The 21,689-nt window shown below is 35.7% G+C and overlaps 1 protein-coding gene across 2 annotated transcripts in view; it reads left to right on the top strand.

Moving 5' to 3' along the window:
- LOC121428537 (valine--tRNA ligase-like) overlaps positions 1–21,146 on the top strand; it is a 37,482-nt gene extending 16,336 nt beyond the window's left edge. For both annotated transcript variants that reach the window (XM_041625229.1, XM_041625228.1), the window contains 15 exons: positions 3,351–3,454; positions 4,295–4,453; positions 6,423–6,513; positions 6,818–6,917; positions 7,584–7,654; positions 9,218–9,343; positions 10,106–10,210; positions 10,604–10,757; positions 12,055–12,182; positions 13,242–13,397; positions 14,244–14,450; positions 15,741–15,852; positions 16,157–16,329; positions 18,093–18,239; positions 19,556–21,146. In XM_041625229.1, the coding sequence (XP_041481163.1) occupies positions 3,351–3,454; positions 4,295–4,453; positions 6,423–6,513; positions 6,818–6,917; positions 7,584–7,654; positions 9,218–9,343; positions 10,106–10,210; positions 10,604–10,757; positions 12,055–12,182; positions 13,242–13,397; positions 14,244–14,450; positions 15,741–15,852; positions 16,157–16,329; positions 18,093–18,239; positions 19,556–19,627 (1,905 nt within the window). In that variant the 3' untranslated portion in view covers positions 19,628–21,146. The remainder of the gene's footprint in view (positions 1–3,350; positions 3,455–4,294; positions 4,454–6,422; positions 6,514–6,817; positions 6,918–7,583; positions 7,655–9,217; positions 9,344–10,105; positions 10,211–10,603; positions 10,758–12,054; positions 12,183–13,241; positions 13,398–14,243; positions 14,451–15,740; positions 15,853–16,156; positions 16,330–18,092; positions 18,240–19,555) is intronic.
- Positions 21,147–21,689: the final 543 nt, after the last annotated feature.

The following is a 21,689-nucleotide window of genomic DNA, read 5'->3' as shown; positions in this document are numbered from 1 at the left end:
CAATCAAGTATATTAAAAAGTAAGACACATTCAAATCCGAGGAAATATTAACAAATTTAATTCTCTTCTGTGCTAATGATTTTTTTTTCTTAGAAAACTGGAAGAATGATTTAAATTGAACAATCAAGTATATTAAAAAGTAAGACACATTCAAATTAGAGGAAATGTTAACAAATTTAATTCTCTTCGGTGTTAATGATTTTTTTTTTAGAAATCTGGAAGAATGATTTAAATTGAACAATCAAGTATATTAAAAAGACACATTCAAATTAGAGGAAATGTTAACAAATTTAATTCTCTTCTGTGCTAAAGATTTTTTTTCTTAGAAAACTAGAAGAATGATTTTAATTGAACAATCAAGTATATTAAAACGTAAGACACATTTAAATCCGAGGAAATATTAACAAATTTAATTCTATTTTGTGCTAATGATTTTTTTTCTTAGAAAACTGGAAGAATGATTTAAATTGAACAATCAAGTATATTAAAAAGTAAGACACATTCAAATTAGAGGAAATGTTAACAAATTTAATTCTCTTCGGTGTTAATGATTTTTTTTTAGAAATCTGGAAGAATGATTAAATTGAACAATCAAGTATATTAAAAAGTAAGACACATTTAAATAAGAGGAATTATTAACAAATTTAATTCTCTTCTGTGCTAATGATTTTTTTTCTTAGAAAACTGGAAGAATGATTTAAATTGAACAATCAAGTATATTAAAAAGACACATTCAAATTAGAGGAAATGTTAACAAATTTAATTCTCTTCTGTGCTAATGATTTTTTTTCCTTAGAAAACTGGAAGAATGATTAAATTGAACAATCAAGTATATTAAAAAGTAAGACACATTCAAATTAGAGGAAATGTTAACAAATTTAATTCTCTTCTGTGCTAATGATTTTTTTCCTTAGAAAACTGGAAGAATGATTAAATTGAACAATCAAGTATATTAAAAAGTAAGACACATTCAAATAAGAGGAATTATTAACAAATTTAATTCTCTTCTGTGCTAATGATTTTTTTTCTTAGAAAACTGGAAGAATGATTTGAATTGAACAATCAAGTATATTAAAAAGACACATTCAAATTAGAGGAAATGTTAACAAATTTAATTCTCTTCTGTGCTAATGATTTTTTGTCTCACCTGCGAAGCAGAGTGAGACTATAGGCGCCGCTTTTCCGACGGCGGCGGCGTCAACATCAAATCTTAACCTGAGGTTAAGTTTTTGAAATGACGTCATAACTTAGAAAGTATATGGACCTAGTTAATAAAACTTGGCCATAAGGGTAATCAAGTATTACTGAACATCCTATTAGAGTTTCATGTCACATGACCAAGGTCAAAGGTCATTTAGGGTCAATGAACTTAGACCATGTTGGAGGGATCAACATCGAAATCTTAACCTGAGGTTAAGTTTTCGAAATGTCATCATAACTTAGAAAATATATGGACCTAGTTCATGAAACTTGGACATAAGGTTAATCAAGTATCACTGAACATCCTGCACGAGTTTCACGTCACATGACCAAGGTCAAAGGTCATTTAGGGTCAATGAACTTTGGCCGAATTGCGGATATCTGTTGAATTCCCATCATAACTTTGAAAGTTTATGGATCTGATTCATGAAACTTGGACATAATAGTAATCAAGCATCACTGAACATTTTGTGCAAGTTTCAGGTCTCATGATTAGGTCAAAGGTCATTTAGGGTCAATGAACTTTGGCCGAATTGGGGGTATCTGTTGAATTACCATCATAACTTTGAAAGTTTATTGGTCTAGTTCATTAAACTTGGATATTATAGTAATCAAGTATCTCTGAACATCCTGTGCACGTTTCAGGTCACATGACCAAGGTCAAAGGTCAATGAACTTTGGCCAAACTGGGTGTATCTGTTGAATTACCATCATAACTTTGAAAGTTTATGGATCTGATTCATGAAACTTGTACATAAGAGTAATCAAGTATCACTGAACATCCAGTGCGAGTTTCAGGTCACATGATCAAGGTCACAGGTCATGTAAGGTCAATGAACTTTGGCCATGTTGGGGTTTTTTTGTTGAATAACCATCATATCTCTGTAAGTTTATTGGTCTAGTTCATAAAAAGTGGACATAAGAGTAACCATGTATCACTGAACATCTTGTGCGAGTTAGAGTAGTATTCAAAGTCAGCACTGCTGCTATATTGAACTGCGTGGTGCAGGTGAGACGGCCAGAGGCATTCCACTTGTTTTTTTTAGAAAACTGGAAGAATGATTAAATTGAACAATCAAGTATATTAAAAAGTAAGACACATTCAAATAAGAGGAATTATTAACAAAATTAATTCTCTTCTGTGCTAGAGATTTTTTTCTTAAAAAACTGAAAGAATGATTTGAATTGAACAATCAAGTATATTAAAAAGTAAGACACATTCAAATCAGAGGAAATATTAACAAATTTAATTCTCTTCTGTGCTAATGATTTTTTTTCTTAGAAAACTGGAAGAATGATTTGAATTGAACAATCAAGTATATTAAAAAGTAAGACACATTCAAATCCGAGGAAATATTAACAAATTTAATTCTCTTCTGTGCTAATGATTTTTTTTCTTAGAAAACTGGAAGAATGATTTAAATTGAACAATCAAGTATATTAAAAAGACACATTCAAATTAGAGGAAATGTTAACAAATTCAATTCTCTTCTGTGCTAATGATTTTTTTTCTTAGAAAACTGGAAGAATGATTAAATTGAACAATCAAGTATATTAAAAAGTAAGACACATTCAAATAAGAGGAATTATTAACAAATTCAATTCTCTTCTGTGCTAATGATTTTTTTTTCTTAGAAAACTGGAAGAATGATTTAAATTGAACAATCAAGTATATTAAAAAGACACATTCAAATTAGAGGAAATGTTAACAAATTTAATTCTCTTCTGTGCTAATGATTTTTTTTCTTAGAAAACTGGAAGAATGATTAAATTGAACAATCAAGTATATTAAAAAGTAAGACACATTCAAATAAGAGGAATTATTAACAAATTCAATTCTCTTCTGTGCTAATGATTTTTTTCTTCTTAAAAAACATCATTGAACATGGACATAGTGAAGCTTTTGGACATGCACTCATCAGAGTTAAATCAAATAAATGAATAAAAAACTAAAACAAAAAAATATGATTAACCGAAAAGAAAACTATGTATGCTGAATGATGAGTTGTGATTGGTTGTCAAGGTAAACAAAATTAGGCTTTGTAAACAGCTGTTAGGTAAAATTAGCTCCCTCTGAAGGCGAATTTCTTCAAATAATGAAGTATGAAAGGATAGGAGAGTAAAGTTCTTTTGAATGTTTTAACCCCCAGGGAATGAAGCGTTTTATTGCCCGCCAAGCCGTCATTCAGGCGCTTAAAGACCGAGGCTTGTACAGGAGAACAGAAGACAACCCAATGTCTCTTCCAATTTGTAGGTGAGAATTTGGAATAGACTTAAAATTTGAAATTCATTTAAAATTCATTAGTTAGAAACGGATTTGAAATTCATTAATCAGGAATTGATTTGAAATTCATTAGTTGGGAATAGATTTGAAATTCATTTGAAATTTATTAGTTAGAAATAAATTTGAAATTTATTTCAAATTCATTTTAACCTCATTTGAAATTCATTTCTCAGAAATAGATTTGAATATCAATTTGTCAACCTTGCTGCTCACTGACTTTTTACTTTCAACTCTCGCACAACTTGAGACCAAATTTGCGATGCCCAGGTACGTGGTTATGAAATGACACAAAATTATGTACATGTACGTCCATGTCAGACCCAAAACTACTTAAAAACGTTAATTCATGCACAAATCCAATGCAAATTGTGAACTTAGCCAAAATTCATAAATGTATCATTATTTCTACTTTTACTGATTATACTAAATCAATTTTGTCTTGTTTATGATTAGAATTAAGTCTGCAACAATTTCCATCGAAAAAACAATAAAAAACAAAGAATCAAGGTAGTTACAACTTAAGAGCTTGTTTAAAGTACAACTTACATGGATTGACATTCAGTTGAAATCAGTTGGAACAGTAAGATTGATCTTAACTGTTCCGAGGCTTTTTTATCCAGACTGTAATCGACACACTTAAGCTTTAAAAAAATACTTGGATATCAAGTTGGTCTTGGAAACTGCATGAATTTTGTAGTTTAAAAAATTCTAGCAATATTCATGTTTTGACCTCTCCCTTTCTCATTCCTTTATAGTTCATTTTGTTTTGTTTTTCTCTCCTTTCTCCCATAACTCTCTTTTCCTGTACAGTCGGTCTGGTGACATCGTTGAGCCACTTCTCAAATCTCAGTGGTTTGTGAATTGTGCTGAGATGGGCCAACAAGCCCTGAGATCTGTTAAGACTGGTGAACTTGAGATCATACCCCCTGCCTACCAGAATACATGGGACCATTGGCTCTTAAATATCAGGTTTGCTATTAAAGTTTTATGAATATTTATGATACAAGACACTTCACAAATCTCTGTGGATTGTGAAGTGTTCTGAAATGGGCCGACAAGCCCTGAGATCGGTTGAGACCGGTGAACTTGAGATCATACCCTCTGCCTACCAGAATACATGGGACCATTGGCTCTTAAATATCAAGTTTGCTATTAAGTGTTATGATACAAGACACTTCTCAAATCTCAGTGATTTGTGAAGTGTTCTGAGATGGGCCGACAAGCCCTAAGATCAGTTAAGACTGGTGAACAGGACATCTTGTCGAAGTCCTATCACAATTCAATGAAGCATTGGCTGTATTGTTGGACAAGTCATTTAACTCTTCATGCGTTACGTTCGCATTATTGCACATCCGTAGGCGTGTTTCGTTCGCATTTTTGCACAACCACACATTTCCCATAGACGTCCCCTGTCCCATTGTTTTTCGAACAATTGCACGTCCCGGAGCGAGTGCGACATTAGTTTAGCGTTCGACAGATTATCGCAGTTTACAAATTACAGAATCGTTGAGTTTTCAAAAAAAATGAATACACCCTGATCACAGCCAGGAAGTTCATTGAAGAAGGAGAGGATAGAATAAATAAAACCCTCCTCACAAACAATACCATGGCCAGGTTTATTGTTAGGAGTCTGTGACTCATGGCATGAATGTGAATGAGACCCTAAAATAATGCAACACACAGGGGGTTTACAGGTGAACGCATGAAGAGTTAATTGAACACTTCTCTCTAATTGCACTCACTGAGTGCATGATCAATTTATTTGTGATAACTCTTTTAAGTCTTTGATATTTCGCTTATCTAAATAAACTCATCTAATGCCCTTTGTGTATCCTAGAACACTGCTATGAAATGTTCTGTTAGTAATATTATGTTTATTCTCATGTTCCAATTGTAGATTGCATTGTTCATGTTACACGTGTATAGATTTATACAATCTGTTGTCTATATGTATATTATTTTGCATGACATGTAAGCAAGAAGAATTTCTAATTAATGGACTATAAATAAAAACGTATACTCAGACTTACCTATTTTTTAGCATGAAAAATAGTAATATTGGTGTTTCTTTTTCTTTTCAGGGGATAGGAGGGGGAGGGTTGATATTTAGGTGTCATTCTTTTTTTTTACACAAATTTTTTTGTGAGAGATTTGTCAACAAAATATTGTAGAGAACAAATGGAAATATCTCCCCCCCTTTATGGATCCACCATTTTCCTCATCCTAGCTTTATTTTTAACTAAAACCCTATCACACCCTTGACAACCTCAACTCTAATAATTGTCTGGAATCGTCTTCCAAGCAAAAGCATATTGCTGTAGGAACAATTAGCATGTTAAAGTATTTTATATCTGTGAGGACGTCGTGGTCCAGTGGTCATGACTCTCGTCTCTCAATCAGAGGGGCGTGGGTTCAAATCCAAGCCATGGCATGTTTTCGTTCAGCAAGAAATTTATCCACATTAGGCTGTACTCAACCCAGGTGAGATGAATGGGTACCCAGCAGGATTAATTCCTTGAAACGCACTGCTGCACTGTAAGGCAGCTCGAGCTAAAGCTTGGGTAATGATATTAATAACAACAATGCGGCTCAGAATAGATTATTTCTAGATTGATGGCACTATATAAATGCCTATTATTATTATCATTATTATTAGTATTATTATTATAATAGGTAGGAAGTAATTCCTTAAGAAGCTGTGTGCGCTCTGAACGCCTAGCTTAGCCGGGTAATATAGGAGCGCCTTGAGCACCTAACAAGGTAGATATGTGCGCAATATAAATACCATATATTATTATTATTATTAATAATATCATTATTACTATTATTATTATTACTATTATTATTATTATTATTATTATTACTATTATTATTATTATTACTATTATCATTATTACTATTATTATTATCATTATTTTTATTATTATTTCAATTTCAGAGATTGGTGCATATCTAGACAGCTTTGGTGGGGTCATCGTATTCCTGCATACCACGTTGAAATACAAGGTAGCGATCAAGCATCCTTGAAGGTGAATACAATTTGATAATCAGATTTTGTTATTTATCTGCACAAGTACCATTATGTTAAGATTGGAAATGGTCTAGGGCTAGTGTGTGTATATGGCCATTTATGTACATGTCCATTCACCAACGAAGGAGGAGAAGAAGAAGAGAAGGAAGAAGGAGAAGAGGAAGGAGGAGGAGAAGAAGAGAAGGAAGAAGGAGAAGAGGAAGGAGGAGGAGAAAAACAAGGGGGATGGGGTATATTTTCTCTCTTTCTCTTATCACGGTTCATTCTTTCTTTAAAATATATATTTTTTTTTTTAATTTTAGGAGAGTGATTCATGGGTAAGCAGTCACAGTAAGGAAGAAGCTAGAGATAAAGCAAGCAGAAAATTTGGAGTAGATGGTTGTCATATCACACTAACACAAGGTATGCAGACGTTAACACCAATGAATGTAGAGGGCGTCGACACTTTGCATGTTTAAAGATGGGATTTACTGCTACCCTGTTTGGCGTTAATAAAAGGGATAGAGCTTGGTCGATCTGTTTCGAACAATAAAATATGGATTTTCAACTTAAGATAAGCTGTTAAAGAAAATATCAAATCATCATTTTATCAGAAACAAAACTTTTATCTGACGCCAGCTTGATATTTAGATGTAAAAAAATGAAGTTGCGACAAACGATTATTTCATGAGAAAGTCTTTAAAATCAAGATTAATCGTTAACATATTATCATAGCTCTAGATCTAGTACATGATTGAACTAAACTCAACTTTGTAAGATCATGAAATTTGAGCTGAAAACCAAGAACTCTGAAAGTCACTAACATAGAAGAGCATATGTAGGACATTTACATGACTTGGAAAAAGACCCTACATTTAATGAAACACCCTGCTTATTTTTGGCAATTTCTCACCAATTTCACATTTTCTGCTAGAACCGTTCGACACATATTAATTCATTATTTATGATATATACAGACCAACAGGCACTTGGGTGGTCATTATATTGGATTCTGTTCGAACTCATTTTTAGATCGTTACCACACCTGGCATTTTTCTTTAAATGAAAATGAATCTCTGTTTGTTTCAGATGAGGATGTCCTTGATACCTGGTTCTCGTCTGCTCTCTTCCCATTCGCTGTACATGGATGGCCTCATGAGGTAAATGTGATTGTGATTACAACTATGCTCTGATCATACCGGTAGGATGATCTACTGTATGCCTTTATCATGGCACTACTGATAGATATTCACTACTGACTACGTGCACGATTTCTCTGTGGCCTGGTATAGGATTGCTTCTCTTTCTGCTGTTGAAGATTAATAACCTTCATGTGCTCATTTTATGGTATCGCTATCATGATTATGATGGTTATGATGATGAGGATGATGATGATGATGAAGATGATGGTTCTTGATGATGATGATGATGATGGTGATGATGATAATTATGGTGATGATGATGATGATGGTGATGATGGTGATGATGATGATGATGATGGTGGTGATGGTGATGATGATGATGGTGATGATGATGATGATGATGGTGATGATGATGATGATGGTGATGGTGATGATGATGATGATGGTGGTGATGATGATGATGATGCTGATGATGATGATGATGGTGATGATGGTGGTGATGATGCTGATGATGCTGATGATGCTGATGAATATTATTATTATTATTATGGTTGTGATAATGGTGAGGATGATGATGATGATGATGGTTCTAGTTTTGATGATGATGATGTTGATGATGCTTATAATGATGATGATGCTTATGATGATGATGATGGTGGTGATGATGATAATGATGAAGATGATGATGATTATTATGATTATGGTTGTGATAATGGTGGTGATGATGATGATGATGATTTTGGTTACAATGATGATGATGAACAGCATTTGTATAGCGCCATTCATCTGTAAAAAAAAACATTCAAAGACAGCGGCTCCCCAATATGTCACACATTCACAAATTTGCTGGAAAAGATGGGTCTTTAGTTCAGATTTGATGGTCTCTATGTTGTCACAATCACGAAGTTGGATTGGTAGAGATTTCCAAAGCCAAGGAGCAATAGACAAAAAAGTTTTATCTCCGTACTTGGCACTTGAAGGATTAGACCAGCCGAGCAAAGTCCTGGCCGCAGCTGACATACACTGATAAGACAAGATACCTGTAGCTCAAGTTACAAGATGATGATGATGAAGGTGGTATAGTGATGTGGTGGTTATGATGATAAAGTTAATGATGGTGGTGATGATGATGATGATGGTGGTGGTGATGATGATGATGATGATGATGGTGGTGATGATGATGATGGTGATGGTGATGATGATGGTGGTGATGATGATGATGGTGGTGATGGTGATGATGATGATGATGATGGTGGTGATGATGATGGTGGTGATGTTGATTATGATGATGATGTTGATGATGGAGATGATGATGGTGATGATGGTGATGATGGTGATGATGATGTTGATGATGACGACGATGATGATGGTGATGATATTTATGATGATGATTATGGTTATGAAGATAGTGATTATTAAAGATTTTTTTTAATGGTGATTTTTATATGGTATGAAGTGCTTACAAACATAATGTATTAAAGCATTATATAAATGTAACTATCATTATTATTATTGTATTTATGATGATGATATGCCACTGAAGTAAAACAAACCTATCCATTCCTCCATATCTTGCTATAGACCCCCGATCTTGAAACATACTACCCCAGCACTGTTTTAGAGACTGGATATGATATTCTCTTCTTCTGGGTGGCTAGGATGGTTATGATGGGCCAACAACTGACCGGACAACTTCCTTTCAAGAAGGTAGGCTCTCCTCAACTTTATTCATGTAGATGTGTATTCCCAGGAAGCAATTAAGATGTAAATTTAAGGATGCGAGTTGGCTCACTAAAGCCTCTAAAGGTTTGGGTTCGAGTCCACCCCGGGCGTATGACTGAAGCCTGCGTTGTGTGTAAACGTGCCCCTCCCCTGTTCCATAGATGCAGGCTACTTACAATTCAAAACACTGTCCCTTGGATAGGATGAAAAATGGAGGCCCTGTGTAGAGGAGATTCGCCATGTTTGCAACCCACCCACTGCATTATTTGTATACGGGTAGGGGAAACCATGATGTGGTGGTCCACCTGCACTCCCCCAATCAGTTATATCAGGAGGAGAGACCTAGGCCCTGTCTTACAAAGAGTTGCGATTGATCCGATCGATCACATCTATGGACGGCCAGCAACGTCAACATCTATGCAGCATGTTTGATAAAAATATTTTCTAACTATGATGTATTGTCATGCATTCTTTTTTTTCTGGAAAATTCACTGTGCTTCTCTTTCTTTGCAAAGGACATTGTGCAAATTTCCTGTTATAGACAAAAATTATGACACTGATGGATTTCCATAGAGTTATGATTGATTGGATCAATCATCGCTCTTTGTAAGACGGGGCCCAGGGGGTCATAATGATTCAGTTTGCTTTTTACCTCCCAGGCACAGGTGACGCCACACAATAATAATTAAAATTCAACATTGAAGGATGTAACTGTTATATTATAAGACTACACTGTTCTTATTTCAGGTATACCTTCATTCTATGGTGAGAGATGCCCACGGACGTAAGATGAGCAAATCTCTTGGAAATGTGATTGATCCACTTGATGTCATCCATGGAGTCTCCCTTGAGGTAAAATGTTGATGTTGATGATGATGATGAGGACAACGATGGTGATGATGATGATGGTGATGGGGATAATGATGATGATTTTGATGCTAGTGTTGATTGTGATTATGATGATGATGTTGATGACTATGATGATGGTGATGCTGATAACGATGGTGATGATGATGATGATGATGACGATGATGATGGTGATGGTGGTGATGATGATTGTGTTGATGGTGGTGGTAAAAGTAGTGTTCAGGGCAATTCTTTGTTTCAAGTTCTAGATCTACAATAATATAATAATTAAATTTCATTCTCAAGTCTTTATTTATTGTTTACTGCAACTACAGTCACTTAGCTTTGATCCATTGCTTGCTAAACTACATATTTCTTGTTTATTTGTTCACCGTGCAGCAATTGCAATCAAGACTTCTCCATGGCAACCTGAAGCTTGACCCTAAAGAACTGAAGGTCGCCTTGAAAGGTCAGAGGTCGGATTTCCCTCAAGGCATCCCAGAGTGTGGAACAGACGCCCTAAGGTTTGCACTCGCCTCTTACAACTCACAAGGTTAGCACTGAATAGGGGCTTGTAAGTTCTCAGAGGAACGGGGGTTGCGGAAGGGAAGGAACCCTTTTTTCAAGGTACAATAGCCTTTGGCAGACACATTTGCCGTTTCTCTTTATCCTGGATGTTAAATATTTACAAATTATCACCAGGGCGTTGAATCTAAAATGAACCAGCAGCCTTAAAAAGCGCCACCTCAAGTTCTCAACTACTCACATCTGGGAAAAATCAGGGAAATTTGTTTTCTTGAAAAGCTGGGAGCCCTGTCTCGCTATTGATGAATAATATCATTGGTTAATTCGTTAACATACATGTATTGTCTGCAAACAGTCTCCTATTTCCTCTTGAAAACTCTTTCTGCGCAAAAAAGGGGGTTTTAACGTATGTTATGTTTCTAAAATAAATCCCTTTATGAGTTCTCTTCCTTTTTTTATTTGTGACCTGCCGCCCCAAACCAACCATAAGTCACCTAAGCTGAATTTTAAAAACCTGATTGAATGTAGAGGAAATTCAGTGAAATCTTCAAAGAATGGAATGGAACTCACTCCCAGCAAAGATAATTCACAGCACCTCCCTCGCGTCTTTCAAGCAGGAGAGGAGGCTTCGTTAAGGCCTCTTCTGTTTTTAGCCGCACATAGTTTTGTAGAGATTTTTACTCGCACTATTCATCTGGGCACTTGACAAACAGAAGTATGATAGTATGCCAACGGCAGTCTGTACTTTACAGGAAGAAGAAGATTTAGGGCTAAACGAGGTTTGAAGTTGAGGTTTTACTCATGCATGAGATGTTCATGCATGTGCAATGCAATCTCAATTAAACTTCCTAGCAGTCCTGGAATAAGGGGAGTAAAAAAAACCTCTCCTGTATAATTTTACGAATTTTTTGGTAACATCATAAAAACAATTGAATTCACTTTTTAAAAACGTAAATTGGCAACGTTTGGATAAAATCTTGTCCATTTGTTTATTTCACGTTGTTTTCTATGCATGTTTTTTTTTTCAAAATCTATGTTACTGGGTAAATTTTTAATGTTGGCAAGCTAAGATCCCTTAAAAATTAGAAAATTAAGTTGAATGTTGATTAGTTGCAATGTGATCCTCTTTAGAAAGAAAATGGCTCGCCATATCCATCTAAAAAAAAAATAAACAGACAAAATATTCTATTGTAATGACAAGTCATTTGTTCATTGTAACATGTTAGGCATTTTAGAAGCAACATAACTGATACTACCTCAACCTAATTCAAAGGATTTATTTGGTTACAAAGGTTTTTCATCTTGTTTTATTTGATTTTTGTTAGGTCAGGATATCAACTTGAATGTGGATCAAGTGTTGGAGTACAGACATTTCTGTAACAAGATATGGAATGCTTCCAGGTTTGCTCTGTCAGCTTTCGGAAACGATTTCAGCCCACAGCCCCTCAATGAGGTGCGTAATATCAATGATGACATTTTCATTGATTGCTGAGGAGTGGTTTCATATCCATTGTTTTGGTATTTCTGGGGCCATGTTTGCATGAAACTTATTGAAAGGTATTCACATAGTATTTATGAGATAGATCCTAGGTTATAACTTGGACTACTTTTCTCTGGAGTGCCACTGAAGTTGTCAACTCCTAAAACAAACACAAATTATTTCATTCCTGCAACAAAAACAAAATGGATCATGCAGTACAGGTGGGTGTTTCATAAAGCTGTTCGTAGGTTAAGAGCGACTTTAAGAACGACTGGTCTGGTGATCCTTCATTAGCGATGGTTTGGCGCGTAAGAAAGGATCACCAGTCGTTCTTAAAGTTGCTCTTTTCTTACGAACAGCTTTATGAAACGGCCCCCCTGGTATGCTGCTATGTCAGTTAATATATTTTATATGACACCTATATAGATCCTTCTTATTTGATTGGTTGTTTGATATCGATCATTCAGCCCATTTTACAATGACATCATCAACCTCGCAAGTTTGGATCCATTCATCGTGCAATTTTGGATCCATACGATTTTGTCCATTGCACGCTCACACCGAGACAGCAGGCGCCACAATACCACTCGTGTTTGAAGCGCGCATGTTGTATCTACGCGATGATCAGCAGACCGAGCTCGCACGGCATGACCGTATTTTGCATCGACATTTATAAATTTCACATGAAAAAGAATCAAATTTGGGCTGTCATATAAACCAAATAATGAATGTTCTTTTCATTCGTGCAATGGACAGAATACTTCATTCGGTGAAAGATTAAATAAATGATCCATTCAACTTGGCTATGCTTCGATGAATGGATCCTTACATCTTTCACCTCATGAAGTATTCTGTCCATTGTACTCCTGAACATTGATTATTTGTATGTTATTAGTTATACATAATTGAATCCCCCATTTGAAATGGACCCAATTGAATAGGTCTTCTTTTCTTTAGGTTAATAATTCATCTGCCTCCCCATTCTATTCTTAATTCTATTATGATATCATATTTGTTGTTGTTCTTTTAAAGGTTTTACATTCCGCTAATCAAGTGGATCAATGGATCCTCCACAAATTGGCGACAACTGTCCAGGCCTGCCATAAAGGGTTCAATGACGTAGACCTTCCCGTGGTGACAACCGCCCTCTATAGGCTATGGGTGCACAACCTTTGTGATGTTTACTTGGTAATGTTTTTTTTTCAGAGCATCTTTTAAAACATTGAATGTATTTTGGAGACGATATTTATCGCTATAATAAATGTGATACAGGTTTAAATTGAATTATGTATTGTTATACTGGACATGCAGATGTATTGTAAAAATGCTAGTAGAAATTGATTAAGAAAATTAAGAAAATCAGTATTGCATTTTCTTTTAATATTACATTAAAAATTGTTTCTTAGTGATTTAATTCTAATTTTGATTTGTTGAAGTACTATTCCAAACTTGGTATCATTTAAGTTCATGCTATGATAATGTTGATACTTTGAAAAGAATCAAATTGATCAATTCATCTTTTGCTTCTTTTTTTTTTGGGGGGGGGTATTGCTTTGATTAGTTGAATGATATTCTATTTTTAAAACACAATTGAGAGAATGGTTTCATACTTGCCAAGTGTCCCTATTGAATAGGAAGATTCATATTTTAAGAAAAGAAAATTTTAACCTTTATGTTCCTATTTCTGTGAAAATTTTTGTGTAATATTGAAAAGGAAGTTTAAGAATATCCCTATCTCTGGAAATGTCTTTGTAATTTGTTCCTATTTCTTAGTTGTTTTAGTTGGTGGCAGTTATTTTATTTATATGGATAAGGAATCAAATATTGCTGGTATACTTTGATTGTGAAAGAAATGCACTCAGTGTTTGACTGTACATGTGTATCATCAGAAATATCTTAAGTTGCATCCAGAAGCTTCATTTTATTATCTTTGGCATATGATGGTGTTATGATAGGTCATAAACAATCTGATTTTCAGTTAAGTTCTCAGTTTTTTTATATTATTAGTAACATTTCATGCTTGGTAAACCATAGGAGTGCATCAAAGAACCTCTCAGAGAGTGCTCCGCAGATGAACGTACTGCAACACTGAATGTCCTGCACTCAGTGCTAGATGGCGCTCTCCGCCTTATCCATCCCATCATGCCTTTCCTGACTGAAGAGTTGTTTCAGAGGTTGCCGAGGCAGCAGAGTTACACATATCCCAGTATCTGTGTAGCTCCGTACCCCACCCTACAAGAGGTATGATGCTGTTGTACATTCAACTTGAAGACTTGTTAGAAGCTACTGTAATACTTTTATTTGATTGGCTGAAAGTGAATATCTCCATGAAAATCACCAATATTAGACTCTTTATATCATGTATGCCTAATTGCCTTCCTTTTAACCAGTGAGTAGTAGTAAGAAAAATAATTAGTAAAGAGAGAGGGAGATAGAGAGACACACACACAGACTGAGATAGGCAGATAGTGTAAAAAAATTTTTTTTAGTTTTCATTCATTCCTAAATTATGATTTAAATTAGGGAATAATCCAATAAAAAAAATTATGATAAATTTTGTTCTTATATAGAGTACCAAAGTGATTACGTCTCAATTTTTTTTGTATTTTAGCATTTTTTATGCCATATTTTGGTAGCGCATGATGAAAAACCCCTACTACCAAAATTTGGTGCGAATTGGTCCATGGGGGCCTGAGATATGACCTCATGAATACATAATTAGCCCCATTGAAGTCAGTGTATTGGCCTGGGGTGCTATTCTGGAACTCTGTCATAACTTTTGTCATAAATTTTGTCATTTCTCTCCGAGATGTGACACCGCTATGATTGTCACAAATCGGTATTCTGAACATTGTCTTTTCCCTGTCATATCTCTCAAAGTTCCCACCCATCTTTTCGGAAGCAAACCAATCAAAATCATTGTTAGTTCCCAGTTGAAAATTTTGAAAATTGTCATGGAAGATGAGTGAAACTTATACCACAATCTAATCTAAATAATATAATTATTTGCTTGACATTCAGTCGGCAGGGTATCGGGATATTTGGTACTAAAAGATATGACAAAATTTATGACTGCTACCCCCCTGTCATAACTTTTGTCATATCTTTTGCTTGTATAAAAGGATTACGCGCATTTAAAGCCGCGTATTTTTGCTGCGCGCTAAAGAGAAGAGACAAAATTTATGATAATTTTTGTGACAAAAGTTATGACGTCCACCAGAATACCGATTTTGTCATATCTCTGAGATAAGATAAAATGTGGAGAAAAGACAATGTTCAGAATACCGCCCCTGGTTCCTAACTTTTAGAGCCAGGCCAATACACTGACTTCAACAGGGCTAATTATGTATTCATAAGGTCATATCTAATTCCCCATGGACCGATTCCCACCAAATTTGTGTTGTGGGGGATTTTTCATCATGCTCTCCTAAAATATGGTATCAAAACGCTGATGTTCAAAAAGGGAAAATTGTCACACTTCGGTACTCTATACTTTAAATATGACAGCATTTTATGTTTCTTTCTTCATAGTTCCCATTCATAAATGAGGTGGTCGAAGGACAAGTTGAGGTCATGCTGGAAGTAGTTCATGCAGTGAGGTCACTGGAAGGAATGCTGGGATTGAAGAGGGGGCAGTCTAATGGTAAGGAAATCATTTTTCTTGATTTGATCCCTGGAAAAGGGGGGGGGTTGCTGAATTTTCACAATTTTCTGAATTTTTTGGTTATTTCACAGTATATGAAATTGAGATAATATCGTATTATTTCTCCTTGTCTTATAATTCTGTCATATTGAAAATATTCCATGGAATCCATTCTTACAGTTAAAAAGGAAACAAGATATGTAAATTGTTGAATTTCCACTTAAAACACTTACTTTGCCACTGAGGCATTTTCCTGATTCTATTTTTATAGCTGATAACTTATTTATTAATATTTGTTATACAGTTGGTGTTGCGTGTCAGGATGAGGGAGTGTTCTCAATTCTCAGCACACTACATCAACCACTTGCCACACTCACTAGATCATCTCATGTAGAAATCACCTCCAACGAGGCCCCTCCCCCTGGAAGTGCCACACTGGCTATTGGAAGCAAATGTACTGCTTATCTCCATCTTCAGGTCAGTGAAAGGCTCGTTTAGACCAGGGGGCCGTTTCATCAAGCAGTTTGTAAGTTAAGAGCAACTTTAAGAATGACTGGTGAATCCTTACACGCTAAACCATCGCCAATGAATATACCATTTACCACTAGAAAGGATCATCAGTTATCCTTAAAGTCATTCTTAACTTACGAACAGCTTTATAAAACACCCCCCTGGACCCCCATATCAAGGCGATTGATAGTGGAGTTAATCGTTATGATTGATTGATATTTGCTCTGATGACAATTGCTCTACTCTGAATTCCACACATTAACCGAATGACCAACTTCAACCCTGGGTATCACGCTAAACCCTACCCCAAACCTAACATAAAACCATATTGCAACCCTAGCCCTAACCCTACATTAATCCTTTGAACCTGATAGGCCGGGATACCGGCCTTCCAGTGAACGTGCATATACCCGATAGGCCGGAATAATGGCCTTAAGCCATGTTACTTAAAAAACATGGATTCTTAATGTCAGGTGATCTTTTAATAAGGACGTCATCTTTCTAGTATGTGTAGGAATATTTAGTCCATAATTTCAGTCAAGATTGGCAATGATTTCAGAAGGATTTAGCATTTTAGAAATGGCCAAAATATGCCACTTTTCTGCGGCTACATGGTGAAATACGCAGCGAGTCACATGCTTCCTATGGGAAAGCAATTAATATACTAGTATATGACTTTAGTGAAAACAGTGATTTTGAGCCCAAAACAGACTATAAAGTTGATATTTCTGTTTGTAGACTATGAGAAGGTAAACATCTAGCGGGGGGGGTGGGGGGGGGGGAAGATGCCGTTGGGTCTCTAATCATGGGAGTTTGTGAATGTGGTCGATATGTGCAAATAATTCAGGGTATGGGTCACTGCTGCCCCTAATAATTTAGGATTCAAAGGGTTAAGCACGGAGCAGTTGTCGCAGGAGCAAATGGGTCATTGATCATACACACTAATCTATGCATTCAATTGTGAAGCCAGCCTCACGACACTAACCTTTATGCTACAATGCTCTGGTCAAACACTTATTGTTACAAAGCTAAAGCTTGTTACTAACTTGGCGAAAAAATTTGCTGTAACATCTCGTAATGTAATATAATATATAACTTCACCAGTTATGTGTCGCAAATTTATTTGTAACTCACTTGCAGTTCTTAAGGTCACGTGTGCCTTTACAAATAGCTTTATACAGTGCTCCCTACCTGAGCTTCTGCAAGTTTATGCACAATTAATATGTTAGCATGTGAAGCATTGCTTTTGTTGAAAATTTGTAATTCTAGCATCTGTTTCTGTAAGGTGGATTAGTATGTATGCCAGGGGATATGGTGTTGGCTTTAAGAATATATGTTGTGATTATTATTGATATTATTCAAAGTATTATCAAGATTATTACTGTTCTCCATTATAAGTTATCATCAGTATCATCATCATCACCGTCATCATAATTACCATCATCATCACCATCACTTTCATCAATGTCATCATCATCATCCACCTCTTCATTTTCACCATCATCACTGTCACGATCATCATCATTGACATCACCATCCTCATCATTGTCAAAACCACCACCATCATTATCACCATCATTGTCATCATCTCCATCACCATTCACCACCATCATCGTCATCGCTTTCATCATCGCTTATGCTATCACCCTCCTCCTCTTCATCACCACCACCATCATCATCATCACCACCACCACCTCTGCTATCATAATCATTTGTTGGTATTTTTATAGGAAGCCTCAAGCTCTGCTGCAGTAGATCGTTTACAAGCCAGGAAGGTGAAGGCTGAGAACCAGCTGAGTAAGCTGATGACGGCCATGTCTATCCCACTCTATGAACAGAAAGTCCCAGATCATATACAGCTTAACAATAGAAATAAGGTAGGATGTTCGTGATTCATATTAACTGTACATATATATATAAAATGTTGGATGGTCTCAAGTGGGATTTAAGAAAGTGAATGTGCTGGAAAAAATGTTGGATTCATCCAATGATTTGTCCATTAATGTATTTACTATTTACAGTGAGTGACAAATTTTAAAAATTCCACAAAAAAGGTTTGGTCATCCAAGGTTACAATTATTTAGATAATTCATAAAAGAGGCAATTTTCGTTAGAGAAAAAATATTGACTTACTGATTACCTTGAAGGGGACTCTTGTAGAATTACAGCTACATAGAGAAACCTAAGTCGGTTTTGTGTGATTGGTATTGAACTTTATTCAAGCTAAGTGTAACATCACACAGATACACATGTTCAGATTATGGCCCACTTACTGGTACATCCCCAGGGGATCTGTGAGTGGATGTATGATCTAGTTATTTAAAGTTTTGATATTATTATATTCCCATAGCTTCTTTGCCATTGAACCAATCCCTTAACCCTGCCCATGAAGGACATGTGTGATAGACTGGGAAGTGTGTTAAATCCCATCTAATTTTCATTGGTTTTTTTTGTTTTGCCATTTTCGTGACTTTGGATTCAGAAGCCCATTGATGTGAGGGTTTAATCTATAGCCTCTTTGTGATTGAGCAATCTCTTGATTATCAACATGTGCTTCATAAAGATTATTGAAGCTAACCTGTTTGACTGAGTCGAATTTGTGCAGCGCCCTTGGAAAAATTTGATCAGTTTCTTTTATATCCTACATAGATCGAATCCTGTATAGTGATTGGTTCAAATAGTATCATGTGACCGAATATATTTCAACTATGATGTTTTGTGACGTCAGACCTCGATATATTTTTCGCTTTATCAATATTCTGACGTCATTATTTCAGAAAAATGGATATTTAGCTGAACTCTCGGGCGCACCGGCCAGCGAGCTCTCTCTACCGGGCAAGTCCCGCATTGCGTCGGCGCAGGCACTGATCTGCGTTCCGCTGAGCGCGATTGCTCTGAGAAAAGTAGGTAATTCGACACAAGTAAGCGGACTTTGCAAGCTCAGCGCATAGATTTTGGGTATGAATTATTAAAAGTAGGATATAAAACAAATATATCAGACGTTTCATTCAAAAGCAAAGTGGGAATTATTAATACTCGGTTGGACTGGCAAAACTACTATATTTGCCAGACCAACCTTGGATAAATAATTCCACTATACTTTCTCAAAGCCTGATATATTTATTTATTGGATTTCAGTTGAGTAAGTTATAAATTCTAACCTAAGGGTGTTATGTTGTATTACATTTGACAGGTTGAGGAGCTTGAGGCTGAACTGAGGTCATACAAGAATCTTTTAGCATCCCTCCAGACCATTGCCAGATGACGATGTGAAATCATTGGTGTTCCAAGGAGGAATTTGTCTTCATGTGGGGCAATAAATATCTTACTTAACATGGACAGAGCCTATTAATCTATAGTCTAGCACTGCATCAATCACCCTTTCTTCAGACAAAGTCCCTAACTGTGGCCTTAATCCACTTCAAGAGTCTTGAAAAATGTGTCGCACTGCAACAAAGATATTATTTGCCAAAATAGGCCCTAATTCATTCTTTTCTCCACCTCATGAGTCTTGTAAGGAGTCTCGTACTGCATCAAACTGGGCTAGTGGCATTTGCCTGTAACCCAAGCTAGGTGGAAAGTTTTGATGCAGAGGTTAATAAAATTATTAGTTCTACACTGCAGAGTCAAATGCAGGAAAATGTATTTGATCATAGATATATGGTACAGTGCATAGTTGTTAGAAAATGGTTTTCATTGAAGCATACCATTAATTGTATAAGCAATGAAAATGAGAACTCTTGTGAAGTGCAACAAAAGCATGTTTAATTGTGCTCAAGACGTAAACACAAGAAAATGAATTATATGTGTATGTGTATACATTTAAGTTAACATGATAAATATGTTTTATGATATCAAGATTTGTTATTCATTTGCTAGCATTGGTCCAGTAATGGGTACAATCGATTCTACGTTATATTATAAGTTGTGTAATGTCATGTGTTAATTAGTTGGACAGTGAATATCATAGTTGGTTAAAAGCCATTATTGCAATAACCTACTTTTTAACAGGGATGTAAGAGTTCAGCTTTTTAACTGATTTCAGCTATTTGTTACCTTTCCTCTGTACAAATTTCAGTTTTCAGTTTTCAGCTTTTTCAGCTCTCTTTTTTTCAATAATCACTTGCACCCCGTTATTAAGAAGTAAAGATTACATTTTTCAGCAATCGTCATGAATTCTTGTCCAAGCAGCTTAATTTTAAGCCACGTCGAACATCTTTATGGTATTTATGATTTTTTTCTTTATCTTTTAAATTTTTTTTTATCATGGAATAAAAATTCTATCCTATATAAACAGCGTATTAGTAAGTGAAAAGGTCTTTTCAATTGTTTCACAAATGGAGGTTTCTTATTGTTTATGATGACAATTAAAATAATGATGATGGTGTGATGATGGTGATGATGATCATCATCATGCTGCTGCGCTAACAATGCCGCCACTAGACCCCTCCCAGTACTATGCACGTTGCAACCAAATCCTTTGTCACAAATCTTAAGTCTCAAATCAGTATCTGGGTTGTATTCCCGTATTCATCCTAAAGATACCCTTTCTCGGCCCATTGTTGCTTGATTGCACACTGCCCACTTCACAGCCTTTGTTTACATGTACCTTTGTTTACATTTATGACTTATTATGTACGTGAATCAGATGTGTATGTGGGTATGAGGCAACACCACCTATCTATCAATCTATCAATCTATCTATCTATCTATCTGTCTAATGTATCTATCTACTGTATCTATCTATATACATGGGCTACACACGAGTGGAGAGGTGGAAGAGTGTGTATATGTGTGCCCTAACTACATTTTTATATACATATATATATATATACAGTGCATATCAAAAAAAAGTTTACACTTAGAAAAATCCTGTAAAATTATACATTTGCAATATCCTGAAGATTTTTCCATGTTTTAACATATTAATACAGATCTATTTGAAAAATGACGATATAACTGTCGAAACATATTTCCGCTTGAGTGAGCACCACTCACTTTTGAAAAGTTAGTGAAAAATGATTTGCACAGAACTTTGAAATAGATATGCGAATAAAATTAGACCTTAATCATGAAGAAAACATGGAATTTAGCTGTGCCTGGGAGGCACAGCTAATCACTATGACCCACAGGTCATCACTATGACCCACAGGTCATCACTATGACCCACAGGTCATCACTATGACCCACAGGTCTCTCCTACCGATATAACTGATTGGGGGAATGCAGGTGGACCACTACACCGGGGTTTCCCCCTACTCTTATACGAATAGTGCAGTGGGTTCTTAACATGCAAAGGTGGTGACTCTCCTCTACAGGGGGCCTCC

Source organism: Lytechinus variegatus, chromosome 15 (genome assembly GCF_018143015.1).
Source record: "Lytechinus variegatus isolate NC3 chromosome 15, Lvar_3.0, whole genome shotgun sequence".
NCBI lineage: Eukaryota > Metazoa > Echinodermata > Echinoidea > Temnopleuroida > Toxopneustidae > Lytechinus > Lytechinus variegatus.
This window is presented reverse-complemented; position numbering and strand designations above follow the sequence as displayed.